Genomic DNA, 17,863 nt, shown 5'->3' with positions numbered 1-17,863 from the left:
TAGCAGCTACCGTGCATTTTACGTCATTAACAGACAATTTTTCTTACAGTTTATCATGTCATGGAAGTCACTTTCCACCATGCAACAATTAAAAAAAACGAATTAAATAATTTAATGTCGACTCACTGAACTTTTGAACTCCCGAGTCCGACTATTACCGAGTTCAACCGAAGATGACGTCACACGCTGGTTCCTACCCTTGCTGCGTACGAAGCAGGCGAGAGAGAGGAAGGACGGCAAAAGCAACAAGGAGGAAGAGCAATGGCGACACTGGTTCGCCAAATACCAAGTCCGGATAGCTTCCTTTTCCAGCCTTGGTCTTCATTCGTCAGTGCGGCTGAATTGCGTCTTGTTGACGGTAAGTTGTGGAACCCCGCGCGGTGTTGTTGTTTTTAAGCCGCCAAAGTGTCAGGAAGTGAGTGTCCCCAAAAGTGCCTGTGATTGACTTGCTATCTCCTGTCAAAGCGCAGCGAAGTAACTGTCAAAAAATTAAGAGGCTGTACTGTGGCCCACACACAGGCGAGTTCGCCAATTTGACGCGATGACCCCACTTGATTGCCACATTCTAGCCATTTAAAACTATTTTTCAGTTCCAAGTTTGTTAGCCTTTTATTTGACAGCTCTTCTCGGGCGCGTCGGGCAGCCCCAGCTCGCGCACTTAGCATGCTAATGCTAACGTGGAAGCAGCATGGCCCCCCGCAAAGTTTCTTGTTGTCTTTTGTGCAGTGACGCTTATTTTCATTGAATACTTGTTTTACATTTTGTTTCCACGCTCGCAGACTTGGAGAACTGCCACGGAGAGCTTTGTGGTGAAGTAGTGAAGCTCGGCGAAGAAGGTGAGGAAGTTGAGCTGTCACGTAGCTGCGTGATGGTGGGTTGTTGTTGTTAGCAGCACTTTAGCTTAAAGTTATTATCCATTGGCGCTAAATCCGCCATTATGAGTTAATTTGTACAGACGTAACGATTTAAAATGATACATTAGGCCTGCTTGCTTGTAAATTATGAGTGAACTATCCAAGTTAGAGATGATGAATGTGTTTCAATTGTGTACTGGACTTATGTGTTCACTCCAGCTGGCTAGCTAGCTAGCTGTCAAACTCGGTGGTATCAACTAGCGGCCCGCGGGCCAAATATAGTCTATGCCGAGGGATAGCTTGGGACTGACTAACATTTTGGCAGCCTAAAACATCAGAACCCTCATGAAAAATGAGATCATCTTAATTCTTTTGCTGTACATTGCGCCTTAAAAATCCACAGTGCTCCTGTCACATAGAGGATCTTTGACTACATTGACTATCACTATACAGTATTAGTAGTAGCCACTTACATAGTATTAGTAGTAGCCGCTTGTTTAGGTAAAAATGTATGACATAGCCTTGCACTGAGGTGATGTATAAAATAAGAGTAATCGTGAAGGGAGAAGTTGCATAAAGTGTGTGGCTAATGCAGGACTGACGTAAACAAGAGTAAGTGCATTTTTGTTTGTTTTTACGCTGTGTGGACATGCAAACTCTTGCATCTCACAAAAACTGTTATCCTGACAGTAAAGGGTTATAATGCCACCTTTTGCATTGGCATGCACATGACACCTTGCAAAGAACTGAACTACGCGTGCTTTTGTGATAATTTTAGCTTTAAGCCGTTTCTTTTTTGTATTCCCCCCCCCCCAAAAAAAGGCTATCTGCCTGTCAACCCTTCCAGGGAGCGGGTCCAAGGAGTTCCTTCACACCTCCGCGGGTATAAATACTCAAGAGAAGCATCACGTCACTGTGTTGAATCATTGCCGAGCTGCGTACACACACACACACACACACACGACCAGGGAAACTCTTCACATTCACTGGTCAAATACCATCCACTCCACCCCCCCATGCACAAACACACACTCTCTCACACGCCTCGTCTTCCTCCGTCAGAGCCAGAGTGGAGCTCCTCTGCTGCTGGCTGGCGACGTGACATTTGAGTGCACAGCAGGGAGCACAGGGAAACACACCTTGCGCATTTGTGTATTTATAAAGTAGCTAAGAGGAGTGCTTATCTGTAGAGGCGCACGTTTGTGTGCATTGGAAGGACGGAAGGAAGAGTTATAGTAAGTCTCTATTTTTACACTTTTTTTTTTTTTTTGCCTGTCCTTGCAGGTTTGGCTTGGCGGTACGGTAGTGTTAATGACCGTTTGTTTTTTTTAGTACTTCATCTGTGAAGCCCCTCACATGTTGGCCAGAATCATGATGCATCATTACATGACTCATCCAGAAAGCAGTAGATAAATACTTGATGCGGACAAAAGTCTTGGGACACGCAGCTTGGAGCCTTGAATTCCATTTCAAGCAGGGGTGTCCAAACTTTTTCCAGCGAGGGCCACATACTGAAGAATGAAAGGATGCAAGGACCACTTTCATATTTTGTAAACCCAAACATAGACATATGCTAAGGAGCTACAGTATATGTAGCTCAAGAAACAACTGCATTTCACCTTTGTAATGTAGGTGAAATGCTACTAAAAATGATGATTTTTCCATAATAATACCAGTTTATTCGTGTAAAATTGCAACCTTTGTATGATTATGACTTTTTTCTTAGTATTTTGACTTCCCGTAGAATTACAGCTGTTTTTTTCCATTTGTAGTGTTTTTTTTAAAATTTATTTTCCAACTATTTAATTTCGACTTTCCTCTTGTAAATATTCTTCTTGTAATTATAACTTTATTCCCATAATATTTTTTATCTTTTAAAACAATGTATTTTTTCTTTATTTCGTCGTTGTTACTAAAATGATATTTTTCCTCATATTACAAGTTTATTCTCATAAAATTGCAACTTTTTTCTCATTTTTTTTTTTCGTAATATTTTGACTTTACTCTGGTAAAATTCCTGCTGTTGATTTTTTTAAAATTAATTTTCCAAATAGTTCAACTTTCTTCTTGTATATTTTCTTCTCTTAATATTTTGACTTTATTTCTTTGTTATACATTTTCCCCCCAACCTAAGTTTCCAAAAATTACAACTTTCATTGTTCATTGTTTTTGACAATAAAACCTTTTTTCTTTAATATTTCAACTTCATGCTACTAAAATGACATTTTCCCTCATACTATGACTTTATTCTTGTGAAATGATGGCTTTTTTTCCTTGCTAGATGACAACTCTTCTCTTAATATTTTGACTTTTGATTGATTTTCCCATTTTTGCTGCTGTTGTTTTATTAAGTTTCCTTGTTAAATTCCATTTTTAGACTGTGGTGCGGGCCGATAAAATCACAGCCGCGGGCCGCAAATGGCCCCCGGGCCGCACTTTGGAAACCACTGATTTAAAGCTTTTAAAAACATTTTTATTTTATTCATAATTTTTTTTTTTTAGTCCAACATTGTGGATGATTAGGTGCTGAGACATTTAAAAATATTTTTGGTTTTATTTTATTATTAAAATATGTGTAAATTAGCAATGTAAATTGCATTATGAAAAAGAGAAAAAAGCCAAAAGGCCCCCATAGATGTTCTCAAATGGTCTCATCCTAGGACCCACATTTTCCAACGGTCATTAAGTCGCAGCCCACTTTTAATGAAGTCATTTTTACATATTTTCATTATGATTTACAGTTTTATTTAAATAGCTTTTATTTTTGTTCCTTTTATTCCTTTTATTTAAGTCAAACCAAGAAAATGTTTTTTTTGTTTGTTTGTTTTTTTAAACATGAATGCACATCATTACATATACAAAGTGCATTTTCGAAGAATTTATGAATGTGGAAGAACATGATGCCTGGGAGCAAATAACGCATCAATTCAACTTAATTCTAAACATCGCACTAATTAAGACCGCAAAGTCAGATATTTTGCTTGCAACCGTGCAGTGAACACACACACTGGAGAGGAAGAAGACTAAAATATTGCTCAATTGTTCTTCAAAATGACAGAGGCGGGCATCAATTGTATGTCACGTATTTGAACGTCATTTTTGACTCGTCACCCACTTTTGGGTCTCGACCAAGAGAACCGCTGCCGTAGATAACAAATATCATTGAAGTAAAATGCAATCATTTGAATAATTACACATGAAATAATTCCACAAAAGAAATAAATAACATGGGAATGAATGATATTTGAGCGCGAGTCATAGTAGTAATGTATGTTTTCACAACAAGCCCTCATTCGACTTCTTAAAGATCAATTCATCCACTTTTCTTCTTCAGCTTTAACCTCAGTTCAAAGAGTAAAAGGGGGGTGGATGTAACTCCTAATGAGACGGATGTCTGGGCAATGATAGTGTTGGTCACATATTCACTCTGGCCTTTTTTTTTTTTTTTTTCAAGTGCGTTTTCTGGCATGTCAGCTATTTGGCAGCGTGCATCAGTTGGCTGCAAACTCCATCCCAGGCTGCAGGAGTCGGTTGTAGGTTTGCATTTTCCTTGGCAAGTCCAAAGGAAAGTGCATTCTCTCATTCTTGGTCACACTGCTCCCATTAAGCTTACTTTGTGGAGCTGCCTGTTAGCTTCTGGCGGGCCAGGAGAGAGGCTGTCAATACTGGCGCTAGTCTCTTCACATTTCATAGTTTGAATAGAATTAACACTTGGAAGGCACGGTTTAAATAGATCCGCTGGCGCAAACTCGTCTCTTCAGAATGACATGAAATTGGGCTGCAGTGCGATGTCACCGTGACATGCCCCTGTACACAAACACCCACGCGCGTTCCGATAGTTTTCCCCCAGCTCCCCTGCGTACATTCTAATTCCTGAATGGTGATGACAAAACTCAGGAAGGAAGATGCAGGAAGTGAGCATTTACTGTCACACATACGTGTGGCGTATCAGCCTGCGTCTGTATTTAACCTGATGCCACTTCTTGCGTGGTGGTGATCAAGTTGTCATCAAGTCGTGATTGCCTGATTTGTCTGATGACTCCTCCTGTCCTCCTCCAGGGATGCTCCACCGACTTCTGTTTCCCTCACTGCAGGACTTTCATCTCGTTGTCTGCCATGTCTGCAATCAGGTGGTCACTCCTCAGGGCATCCTCGCACACTACGGTAAGGGCGGCGGAAAATGAAACGGACAAGAATTTCTTACTTGTATCGTGCGGTTGTCTTTCACACTGGGAGGGGTGTTGCAAGGGAAGGAGAGACAGACTTATTGGGGGAGGGGGAAGTCTCACCAATGAAGCCGTCCGTTTCACGGGAGGCGATCCTTTCATATGTTTAAAAATACTATCTTTATATTTGTTGACGGTCGCGGTGTTTGAGTATTGTGGGCGGGGCATGCAGCCAATGATGATGAGCTAATTTCCCTTCACTTTTCATTTCCTTTTCTTTGACACAATGCCATCGTTAAGAGTCTGCCTCACACATAGCAGACATAATGAAGGTTAAAGGGATTTTTTTGGCATGAAGTTGTATGACATCCCCATCAGCAGTGTAGTGCATCAACATCTCCCGTTGCACTACACTGCTGATGGGGATGTCATACAACTTCATGTGAAAAAATCCCAACTATCCCTTTTAACTAAAACGAAAAAAAGTGACGTCTTTCCTTCCTCAGTGTAGCGACCCACGACTAGGTATTCTTTCACAGTGTGCACGTAAATAGTGCTCGTTTTCTTTTTGTACAGTATTAATAAATTACGGGCATGCGTACGCAACCACGAAACGCTGGAACACAAGACTGCCTGTACATTGCACAGAAAATAGCTGATTCCTGGCTGTATGTTCAGGAGGCGCACCCATGGCCCAACTCTTTTTTGTCAAACCTCTGATGGACCCGTAGAGGGGGTGGGGAAAGAGAGAGTTCTGCTTCATATGATAATAATCCTAAACATTGGTTTGATCATCGTATTGTTTCATAAACTAGTAAGGCCCTCGGCGGACTTGTTTGCTTTCGACTCACATCTGTCAGCGAGCTGCTGCTTCTGGCACGTGCGCCAATCTCAGCGTCTGAGGATGCACGTACGCACGCACACACACACACACACACGCGCTGCTTCTTCCCATAATTGCAAGCGCGCACATTCTCACTTTCAGTTTCTCAACGGAAAGAGGTCAGTGGTATTGTGAGAACACACACACACACACACACACACGCACACACATTTGCAGGCTCCCGGCAGCCACTGTTGTTTTGTCCCACAAACACACCCCCACCCTTGTTTGCAGCGGTGCTGCTTGCTGACACGCATGGAATGGCGGGTGGGGAACAACAGGTCTCCAACAGACTCATTAGACTTGCACACAAGGCACTCCCCCCCAACATCATTTTTAATGAGGTCACATGCTAATGTTTGCATTTGATTCAAATTATACAGCCAACTAAGTGTCATGCACGAATAAAAAATTGCTCCTCTTGACCTCCAGTAGATGATCTCGCCATGCATTTCCTGCTATTGTTGCACATTCCCATCACCGTCCCCAAGCACGACCTGCCTGCATGTGTGTGCCTATTCGTTGGCCACGGCCTCGCGTTAGTGTGCGCTGTACATCCATCCTGGGATTTGATTTCATGCTTGACCTGTACATTGAGTCAGCAGTGAGGTCGTACATATAGAGAGCTGCACACTGAGGACGGGATTTGCTTTTCCCTTGGGTAAGCTCCTTGTCATACTGCACATGCCTAGTTTGCTGCCTGGGGCGACAGTACCGCGTACACTAAATAGGATGAAAACACGGCTTTGTAATGATGATATAACAGTAATACCTGCCCGTAGAACCAGTTTATGACCGCCAAACGTGAGAGAAATGTGTTTCACTCCACATTAGCTTTTGAAATTCATGACATCATTCAGGTAAAACCTCCTTCCTCATAGACGTGACGCCGCCCCGAGCCCACCCTCAGCTAGATGAGCCCACCTCTTGAGGGAGGACAGTTTTGTAAAAATAAAAACGAGGCTTCACTACACATCTTAAAATTAAGCCTGGCGCTCGCTCTGCCAGCTAAAGACACAGGAGCTGTATGTGTCATCTTTTTGTTTTTTTTTTAACTTGACTAACCAAGCATGATGTTGCCGTCCAAGTGTGAGTGTCCTCCTTCCCCAATCCCCGATATTCGCTTGTCCTATGTGATATGTGGCAACTATTAAAAAGTACGTACTAGAATGATATCGCGATTCGTGATGTGCGATACCATGATACCACTGATTTTTGTTTCCGATTCGGTGCTGAGTACAATTCAGGCCGGTATCAGCGAATACCGATACTTGGTGCAAATTCATCTAATGTGTAAATTGATTTATTGATTAAATAAATTATGAGTTTAAATTAATTAATAATTTCATAATTAATATAAGTTATTTATTTATTTTATTTCCTGTAAACCCTGAAGTATATCGAGTTAGCGGGGTGATTTACAATATAGCCAAGCTAATATAAGCAACAGAAAACACAGATACAAGTACAGGCCAAAAACGGATTATATCAGCCCGCATCTCAAATCTCCGATATTGGCACTCTGATACAAGCAGTCGATTCCAGCACGTCCATCCAGGAGCAACCGGATAAAGCCCACGCGATCACAATAACAGTGTTTGCTAGCGTGCTAACACAAATTAGCAAGAGTGATGCCAGCCGTGTGGCAGTTAAAAGAGCAGAGTTGCAAAACTTGTCATGCACAAGTTTGCCGTGGTGGCACAGAACTGGGTAAGGTTAACACGACCATACAGGAAAGAGCGAGTCTCTGTCGGTGGTGAGTAATGTCGTTTTTAAACGCTTCAGTGAGCACCACGAACATATGATGCCAAGCTGCCACTACGTTGTGGATGAAACTTAACCCCACATGCAAAAACAACTAAAGGGGTGAGTGTTTGTCATACGTGCTGTTGCAGACTATTCTCTTAACAAAGTCACTTGATCAAGCCTTTTCTAACACTCAACACTACACAATAAGTGATAAAAGTATGTATTATTTGTGTTGATATCAGGTCAATAGCAAGGCTGCAATATCGGTATGGTATCGGAAGTGAAAACGTTGTATCGGGACAGCCCTAGAATGATAGCTGGTTTACTAGTCCAACTCTTCACTCCTACTATCTGTTGATCAGTCCTCCTCTCCCCACCCTCTGGCCTTTCTGTGTGTAAATGACCCAGATGAGCTTCCTCATCATGCTCTGCCTCCAGCCAATCAGCAGTCGGCTGGGCTCGCAGCATCGCCATAACGACAGGCAGGCAGACGGGCAGGAGAGCCTAGTAGCGAGGGTGCCCTTGCAGTTGAGTGGCTTAGTGACCTTGCCTGGGCAGCCGTCCATGTATTGTAAATCAGTACAGTGAGCTGCACGACCCGCTCCTCACTCGCCGGATGAGCCCTGCTCCGACACGTCAGTTCATCCAGTCATCGCTAGTAGTCTGCTGAGTGCCGTACATGCACTTGTACCAAAATAGCTTCTGTCTGATGTGCAGAACTGTGTGAAATAATCTGGTTTAATGTGAATGGACGGTGGCTGCATACCTGCAAATGTGACGGTGGACTTTGATCCCTCTACTCTGAATACAGCTGCGCCTGCTTCCCAGCTCCCCGCGGCCTATTTACTCACCTGCCGCACACACATTCTCCACAGAAATTAATCATATAAAGATGTCCTGCCAGACAGAAATACACACATCTATTTAAGCTTGTACAGGTGTACTCAGTATTATTATTCCTGTGCTTTTCTTCCCCTCTCCTGCCTTCCTCTGTGTCCATTCATTCAGGTAGTTGGGGTTTAGTTTCCCAGTGAAACAGAGCAAGAATCCTGGACCACAACCCCCCTCCATCCCCTCCCCACTTTGCTCCCACAAAGACATGCATAGCAAGAACCGTAAGTGTGAGCTCCTCTCTCTTGATTTATTCCCCCCACTGCCCGTTTCTGGCTTGTCCGCATCCGCTCACTTGTATGCTCTGATCAGCTCTGGCTCCAAATGTATTTATAATTGATGGCTGTGCTGCTTGAGCTGCACACACAGACACACACACACACACTCACACACACTCACACACGCTCACGCAAGTAGTCACACGCTGACCAGACATCACAATTTACCTTTACAATACATCATGTTTGTTTCTATGCGCACAGAAGATGCTAATATTGCTAATGTCTTATTTTAGAGAGGCGCCACGGCTCTCCCGTGCCTTCCAGGAGCCCGCTGGTCCTCATGAAGGCCAAGGCGCCAGCAGCGGCCCCAGCCGTGGCAAGCGGCCCCACGGACGCCCTGGCCTTTCGGATCCCTAAAGACTACCCTCACTCCCGGTTCAGCAAGGCGCCACTGGCTGTGTATCCTCCTAAGGGGGCACGGAACAAGACATGGTGAGTAAATTTACATTTTTTAACAGTAATGGTATACAGTGGTACCTCGGGTAACGTCCGCCTCGGTTAGCGCGTTTTACAATTAACAACCTAAATTTTTGCTAAAATTTTGCCTTGGCTTGGCTTGCTTGTTTAGGGTCGGGGAGGGGGGGGTCCAACAAATCTAGATAAAAGTGATGTTAAATGTTCAGTTGCCCATTCATTTGTAATTATTTTTGCACCATTTTCTGCATGTAAAATCATAATATAGTCTAGAAAATGTGTTTTCTGTTGACAATTTTGGGTGTCTGGAACAGATTAATTGGATTTACATTATTTTCTGTGGGAAAACTTGCTTTGGTTAGAGTCCGTTTTGGTTTGAGTTGGGATTAATGACATTAACCAAGGCACCCCTGTAGTTTATTTCTAACATTGTTAATTAAGTTACGTTAAGGAGCGTCATATGTTTATACATGTGTCTAAAAGGAGTAGGAAGAAGCAGAGCCCATTTTTACATCTCAGCATTTACTGAAAGTTCACTTCCTCCATGTTATCATTTTCTAACAGAAAAAGAAAAAAGTGTGCAACAATGTGTAATAATATAAGGTAGACTTTTTTTTTCATCTGAGCATAACAGCTTCCGTGGCCCAAGCAGAAGTATAGTAATTCTACACTTGATCAAAATTACTTAAGATTTGTCAGATCACAACACGAATCACTGTACTACTTTACTTCACTACTTTCTGATTCTGCGCTCTAAACTGTCGATTTGCCACATCATTGTTTAAGCCGCAGGGTTCAGAGCGTGTGAGAAAACTAGCAGCTTATGGTCCCGAATTTAAATTTTTTCTTTTTATATTTGTATCTTTCGGCATAGTGTATTTACCAACATCGCTTAGCCAGCAGTTACCGACAATGTGTTACATCTGCTGGCATCTTTACACATGTGACCAATTCACACAAATGTGTGCATAGTTTGGAAAACAAACACCACCAAGGGTTCCACTATTGTCCGCTGTCTGCTCTGTCATCCATAAGTTGCAGACATTCTCTGTGTATGCATTGCGGTTGAAAACGTTCGCTTATGTTCTGACACATTGCATGTAAACCGCTGGGAGGAACCCTTGAGAGTGCTTTATACAGTAGTAGTGATCTTTGTTGGTAAATGAGAGCCGATAACAGAATTATCACACGTCCACATCCCTGTCAATGTAAAGAAGGAAGCGCGGATGTGGGTGGACCATGCAGGGACACATTTGAATGGTTAGACAGTTGACGTGCGTGTTTGAGTGCTGCTCAGGGACAAATTCGATTGGCGAAAATAACAATGATTGGACAAAGTTGCGAGGCTGCGCATAGTTTGCAGGGATTGGTGGAATTGGTGAGAATTCTGGAGGGTCTGACTGTGCTTCCCAGCATTGTGACCACGGCCGCCAGATAGAAGCGCATATTAGTACATTGCTTGAAATTCTTACTCAGTCCCTTCCGTAATTTTACTCCACATAGTTATGCGAAAAGTTTTTAGTCTCGTGCCGACATACTGATGTTTAAAATTCAATTTTTCCCCAAAGTCATATTTGTCATTGCTTGTTTTTATGCTGCATTGAGTCACCCTCTTTTTTTTCCCCCCTCCAGTGTATCCCTTCCAGTGGTCAGCTTGGAGAAGATGCCCTGCCTCAGCCGAACCGACTCACAAGTCCGCCTTACCACCTCTCCTTCCTCCTCTTTGTCCCCTCTCAAACACCCTCCGCTCACTTCCCCAGCCGCCCATCGTTCCTGCGACAAACTAATGAACGGCCCGCGCTCCTCCGTATCACCGTCCTCCCTGGATGGGCGGCCCGGCCCGGCGTGCTCTCCTCTGAACAGACGGCCGTCACAGTCACCTTCCCCCTCGCCGCTGGACAGGAAACCCTCCCCCGCTCCTTCGCCATCTCAGCGGCCGGCCTCCTTACTGTCATCACCTATGGAGAAGAAGAACCAAAATGGAGTCAAGGCTTCCTCCCGGTCGCATAAGAGACTCTCAGGTCAGCACGGTGGTGTATGAATGCCGTTTGCGATCATTCCTCTCACTCACTAGCTCTTAAAGGCAAACTGCACTTTTTGTGGAATTTGGACCATCATCCACAATCCTCATATGAGACATGAACGCACATCTTTTTCTTTTCTGTGCATTCTCAAGATTAAAAAAACAGCTAAAAGGAGGCAGCTAAGAATGCACGTAATGGGAAGCACCTATTCTGCTTAGGAAGCCTTCTGAAAAAACCTCCAAAAAAACGCCTACAATGCTACATTTCCATAACGTGGCCTGCATATTAACCAAGCTGCAGCGGCGTTGATGTTGTTATTGACATTGTTACGCCGAACAAAACGACGTTACTGGCTAGCTGGCTAGCGACTAGCTTCATCACACACTCGCTTACAGCGCCTCAGGCCACTACCGAAAGTTAACGCTAGGTTTAGCGTGCGTTTCTATGTTGCTATATGAAAATAATGCTTAAAATGACAAAACTACTGGAAAATACTGTAAGTATTATGTTATGATTATGTTATCAAAATGGAGGTTTTTGTGTTTTAATAGCAGGCTTTGTAGGTGGAATAGGTGTGTCCCATTACATGCATTAATTAGCTGTGTCTTTTAAGCTGTTTTTATGTCTTTATAACGTACCAAAAAGAGAAAGACATGGGTGTTCATGTCTCACATAAGTATTGTGGATGATGGGCAAAATTCCCCCAAAAAGTGCAGTTTTACTTTAACTCAAATTTGCTGAGTGTCCATTCCGAACACGATGGCCGTACCAGGCTGTCTCATTTTCAGACTCATTTTACACGTTCTTCATTTTCCCTCCGTCTTTCTCATGTGATATCACAAAGTGTGCTTCAGGACCCGTGGCGCTTTAATTCCGCAGCTCCGAGCTCGTCCTCGCCTCCCGTCTCTGCACATTTTTCCTCTCTCTCAGCTCTCCCAGATCCTGAGTCATGATTTCATTTTTTTCCTCCCAATTATTTACTTTTCATTTGCTGTTGGTGTTGGCATAGGGAAATCACCGAGGTGTTTTTTTAAAGCTTCAACACTCACTTGTTGACACAGGATGTAATAAAACAAAGCGACTGATCAGGAGTTGTTGTTTTGTCTCACAGTATGCACTTTAATAAATGTAATTGTGTGTATTTTTTGACAGGGAGAGTATTTGACCCCAACAAGCACTGTGGCGTCCAGGACCCTGAGACCAAACAGCTGTGCACACGCTCCCTCACCTGCAAGGTGCATCCACACACTCTGAAGTCAACATGTGCTGCTTCTACTTCTATACGAATCAGGATTTTGGGGCTTTTTTTTTTTACGATCTGCACATTTTGTGTTAGCTCACTGACTCAGGTCTTCACTCACTCAGACACTTGCTTTCTTGCTTCACTTGCGCAGCCGCTCTTAAAGGAGTAGCACACCCACACACTGTAATGCTGGTTGCAGCACACAGGATTGCATTGGATTTATAGTCGTTCGCCCGCTATGCACTTTCAGTGTTGTCAGAACACAGGTCACATTTTATGTGGAACATTTTCACTTTTTGTGCTCTTTATAACTGCAGAATTTTAAAGGCTTGATGATGGTGTCATTCACTACTTAATGTCATTTATGGCATCGCTACTGCGAATGATAATACACGTAATGTGGAATTGGCAGTGCACGAGGCAGGATTAGAACTGAATTTGAATTTGAAGTGCTTTATGCACACTATAGACCTTGCAATCCAACCTGCACCTGATGTTCCCAGCGTCACTCACTCGCGACGTGTGTCTGTTTGGGTTCAACATCGTTCTTCGTGTCCGAGGCAGAAGCTGCCGCAATTCTATGTAAAACTTGTCAAATCAAAACACCATCACTGCGTATGACTTTGATCAAAACGTGATGATAGCGTCTGTTTGGGGAAATTCACTTCTTCCTGCTGTAGCGCTCTAAGCATCATGGGAACTGTAGTTCTTTTTTAGCTTGAACATAAAACTCATCTGCAATTTGCAATCTGTTTTACATGTCTTCGCGTAACTACACATCAACAGAAGCAGTAGTAGTACTGGCGTCATTATTTTAATGTCGGTAATTTTTAGTTTTTGTTTCAAATTGTGGAAAGGAACACTGAACACTCACTGAACACTAATTGAATGGGAACAAGAGCGTCTTCAGTGCCATTGTGGAAAGTTCTGACTCTCCGCATACAACGGACACCAGGGATTGGGCGCATTAGCTTGCCTGGAAGTGACGTAGCCATAAAAGCATCTATTGTCATAATTTGGGTTGATTACATAGTAATTATCAATTTTAATAATTATTATTTATTATAACACGTCATCTTTATTATTATTATTATTATTATGTTAATTGTATTAGTAGTATTAATCATTATTAGTGATTTGGGATTTGCTTTTTTTTGTCTCCCTGTTATCCTCACTGACTTGCAACGTTTTTTCAGCACCCCAAGTGGGAATGTTTGCTAGCGTAGGGGTCCCCTGTACTACTTGGAATGCATGAGAAAGGTATTTTATACATTCAAAAGCATATTTGTAAGACCTATTACTCCAAACACTGCAGTCAGTCTTTCTCCAAGTATATTTGCATTATAAATCTTCACATTTTTAATTTGCAAACTATAAATAACCTAGAATGCCAAAACAATGTCTGCCCTGTAAGCCCGCAACAAGACAAAAGTCACAAAAATAAAAATGCTCTCCCTCCTTGCAGACTCACTCCTTAACCCACCGCCGAGCCGTGCCGGGTCGAAGGAAACATTTCGACATCCTCCTGGCCGAGCACAGGGGCAGGACCAAGGAGAAGGAGGGGGCAAAGGAGAAAGACAAGGAAGGGAAGGACATCTGCAGCCCGAGTGCAGAGTCGCAAGAGGCTGCGTGTCCTCGGAAGCCTCACTGCCCAAATGGACGACCCCTATCCACTCTGAAACTAAGGCTGGCAAACGCACACATTCCTAGGTAAGTGTTGTAGTGTGTATACATTCACAATGCATGCATGCATTGCTTCCACCAGGGGATGCTGCAAACGAGGGTGAAGAAAGTATTATGAGAAACTCATTTCCTCATTCTATTTACGGTTGATGTAGGGTTTTATTTGGGGCTTTTGCACGTGAGCAGATGTCCACAAAGCATGCTGATTTGACAAAAGCTTTGTTTTCATGTGTTTTAGTCCTTAGCTCCCAAGCATTGTGTTCTCCCGTTCCTCCTCTGTTCAACCTCCACTCATTCACCTCATCACGATTTCATTTTACACTGCTCTGCTTTTCACGTCCTCCAGGGTTCCAGGCATCTCCGCCTCTACTCCTCAGCCTCAGACACCGGCACCCCTGCCTGCCCCTGCCTCCAATCCGGACCCCCCGCCCCACCCTTGGACGGCAACGGCAGGTGGAGACTGCGGTCGGCTCTCCAGCGACGAGGCAGAGGCAGAGACTCCGGAGGATGCTGACAAACCGCCTGCCTTTCACTTCTCTAATGTCCACCCTCAGCCTTCAGGGGTAAATACTGCAGTTAAAGACATTTTAGAAGTGAATGCATGCTCCCCATGCTACTCCTTCATTCCCACCCCTCCTGTGTGCAGTTCTGCATATTCAGCAGCAGGCTCATGGGACGAGGCCACTATGTGTTTGATAGGCGATGGGACAGGATGAGGCTGGCGCTCCAGAACATGGTGGAGAAACACCTCAATGCACAAATGTGGAGGTCAGTGTGCAATTTTATGTAAGTCTCACATCAAACTTCAAACATGCAGATAAACCCCACAGAAAGTCTTGACGCTTCTTGTTCCAGAAAGGTTCCACTTGCAGCCGAGAGCCTCCCCTCCCACTCCCCCTCTGATGCCTCCTCTGGCGCTTCACAGCAGGCTCACCCTCCCTCGCCAACACCCGACGCTTGTCCTTTTTTAACGTCCTCGTCCGGTTCCGTCTCCTGCAGTATTTCTCAACCCGCACCTGCAGGCTTTACCTTTAGAGATGCTCACGTTTCCACGCTGGGAGTGTCCCGACACGGCACGCACAAGGCCGGTCGCCTACCCAAAGAGAGAGAGGACTCTATAGCGGGGACTGACATAAGAAAAAACTCTTCCTGCTCCTTTCCAACCGTGGACACTCACAAGAGGAATGGAAGCAGCTATCATCCGACACTGCAAAAGTCAGGGGGGCCTGCTGCCACCCTGGCAAGGAAGAAGGGACATGGTCCTGAGGGAAACGGACTTTGGAGCTACAGTGACCATTGGTTAACAAGAACGGAGGGGTCCCACAGCCGTAACAGGTGGGTGGAGGTCGTTGTCGCACTTACCGCATTTGATGCACCCCAATACTGGAACTGTATCATGAATTCAACTCACTGAATGTCATTAACTACAAACTCTTGTTTCTTAGTCGCGACCTCGCCAACAGCAGAAAGTCCTATCTGTCCAGCAGGGAGCCATGTCCCGCCTCCAGCCGACCTCCTTCCTCCTCCGGACCTCTGACGTATGGGCGCAAAGCAGAGGGGAGGAAGAGGACGAGCACCAGCTCGAACGACGGGAAGGCCGGCAACAAGCTGAGCCGGCTGGACGGCTTCTTTGGGAATGGGAGCGACACGGAATCCCAAAGACAGGTAGGTTGTCTCGTCAGAATCCATTGGATGTGGTGAGAATTCAGCATACAGGTGGAGACAGACATCTGTCAACAATAATGACATTATCAGTGCCCATAGTTTGTATGTTTGCAAAATAAGGCACAGCAAGTGAGCAGTGGACGGGTTATAATGTCACTCCAGTCCTGTAGGGGGCAGTGTTGTGCATTTAAAATTTGCTGCATGCCTGCTGTAGCAGCAATTCCAGGTTGGACAATGACAAATACAATTTTTCCAATGTAATGTTTTGCCCCGCCCCTCAGTAAAGTCAGTTTGTCCATAAACATTCCAAGCAAAGCACACAAACACACACAACCTGTTCAAAGTCTGCGTCTTCCTCTCCCTGCAGGCCAAGTTGCATCACTGACGCCTGTTGCGTAGATTGTCAGAGCAGCTGTACGCCATGCCTGCCGTATGTGACCTTTGACCTCACCACTTTCCACCCACCTACTGACTGCGTCGTCTGGGAAATGTCCCCCCCCCCCGTTTATTCTCCCATCGAGCAAACTGGGCTCAGGACTCTTTTTGGTCAAGATGTCTGGCCTGTTTGGAGGACATTGGCGCCGCCCATCACTGTGCTCCTCATATCTTCAGACAGTGGAGTTCCAATACTCTGAGAAGGAGTGCCGCTACATTTTTACAAGGTTCTGGTCTGCTGATTAGGAATAATCTCGGGTCGTTTTGAAGGTTGAAGGACCTACTCGCATCAGCTTTTCTCTTTTTTGGTGACTTTCTCTTTGGTGTGGCAAACCTTTCTTGTTGGGTTCGATCCAGATTCCATCCATTTTTTAGCAAACACGCCGGGGGACTCTCTTTGCAGTCTTTTTTTTTTTTTGTCCATAGTTGTCCTCCCAGCATGGCTGTCTTTTAAAGTGCTCTTACTAGCCTCGTCTCCTCGCACTTCCTTTCCTCACAGCAGCTTCCAGCAGTGCCACACTCGGACCCGTTCTATTCGTGGCGGCCGCTCAACGCATTGTATTTCAATGTAGGAGAACTTTGTCAGGACATCCCGAAAGAGAATTTGGACATTTTTTTATGTGTCCTTTCGGTTGAAAAAGGGAATCATTTTGTCATTCTGAAGAAAAAGTATTATGATACTGTTGAAAATGTGTACATATCTGTTTCTTATTACCTTTTTGTATTTATTAAGGAAGCTCCCCTACTTGATACGAGCTGAAGAAGGGGAGGACTTTTTGGAGTTGCCTTGCTCCATGACAGCAAAGGCTTGGTTTCTCCCCCCAAATAATCACTTTTGTTTTTTTTTTTTTTCTGTCTTCTGATTCATTCTAAATCAGCGTGCCCTCGCTCTCATTTACTGTGCAACACATTTCTGACAGGAAACTAGAAAAAAAACAACCATTTTGTACATTTACAAGCTTTATTGAATGCATGTTTTTTTTTATTCTGTCGCAGCTCCCTGCAGCACTTCCTTTTCCTTTGCTCACCATGTTGCTCATCGGAAGCGGAATTGGATGAATCCTGTAGGGAGGGTTGACTATTTTGGCCGCCTCAAGTCACATGTACAACAGGTGGTTATCACTATCACGACATTTGTGAGCATCGCTATGATTATTTGAACCTTTATCAGTATTTTTAATTTTACTCGCTGGTTAGCGTGGCTTGCCTTTTGTATTTTGGCCTCACATTCCTGTTAGCCCGTGATCAAATGATGCATGTTGTGTTCAAGATCTGGAAGTTCCTCCGTTAAGGATCGTCCTTCATAGTAACCCCAGTGGGAGGTTACTTTGTGATGCAGCTAAAACAAAAAAACAAAGACAAAAGTTCACGGGCGTTGATTTCAGAATGCGTTATCTCTGCTTCCCTTTTCCGTGTTTGCACTTTGTTACAAAGCCCCAAATCTTGATGCTATTTATATATATTTGAGAAAGGAAAAGTATATATTTGTATGTGTCTTTGACAACTATACAGTCAAATTAGGAAGAGTTCAAGTAATAAACAGAAAACGCCAGCGCACTGTTATTCTCTTTGTTG

At 44.0% G+C, this 17,863-nt stretch overlaps 1 protein-coding gene across 3 annotated transcripts; it reads left to right on the top strand.

Annotated features, from left to right (window-relative positions):
• The first annotated feature begins 183 nt into the window (after nt 1-183).
• atxn7l1 (ataxin 7-like 1) lies at nt 184-16,367 on the top strand. 3 transcript variants are annotated; one of them, XM_054799995.1, is made up of 13 exons: nt 269-358; nt 780-836; nt 4,914-5,018; nt 8,665-8,767; nt 9,058-9,256; nt 10,871-11,259; nt 12,415-12,497; nt 13,971-14,215; nt 14,535-14,751; nt 14,835-14,956; nt 15,044-15,523; nt 15,634-15,853; nt 16,221-16,367. In XM_054799995.1, exons 3-13 carry the CDS (start codon nt 4,971-4,973, stop codon nt 16,236-16,238), a joined length of 2,124 nt encoding a protein of 707 aa, XP_054655970.1. In that variant the 5' UTR covers nt 269-358; nt 780-836; nt 4,914-4,970; the 3' UTR covers nt 16,239-16,367. The 3 variants fall into 3 exon arrangements, with proteins under 3 accessions (XP_054655969.1, XP_054655970.1, XP_054655971.1); XM_054799994.1 differs by lacking the exon at nt 8,665-8,767 and having other exon boundaries at nt 184-358; XM_054799996.1 differs by lacking the exon at nt 269-358 and having other exon boundaries at nt 796-836; nt 8,661-8,767.
• The last annotated feature ends 1,496 nt before the right edge of the window (nt 16,368-17,863 follow it).

Source organism: Dunckerocampus dactyliophorus, chromosome 15, assembly GCF_027744805.1.
Source record: "Dunckerocampus dactyliophorus isolate RoL2022-P2 chromosome 15, RoL_Ddac_1.1, whole genome shotgun sequence".
In the NCBI taxonomy this organism is placed as follows: domain Eukaryota; kingdom Metazoa; phylum Chordata; class Actinopteri; order Syngnathiformes; family Syngnathidae; genus Dunckerocampus; species Dunckerocampus dactyliophorus.
This window is presented reverse-complemented; position numbering and strand designations above follow the sequence as displayed.

Excerpts from the sequence above, each read along its gene's own strand:
- atxn7l1 (XM_054799994.1), top strand. The coding sequence starts at position 262 with ATGGCGACACTGGTTCGCCAAATACCAAGTCCGGATAGCTTCCTTTTC. Across the intron at positions 837-4,913 it reads AGTGAAGCTCGGCGAAGAAG|GGATGCTCCACCGACTTCTG; the intron begins GTGAGGAAGTTG and ends GTCCTCCTCCAG. Across the intron at positions 12,498-13,970 it reads CACGCTCCCTCACCTGCAAG|ACTCACTCCTTAACCCACCG; the intron begins GTGCATCCACAC and ends CCCTCCTTGCAG.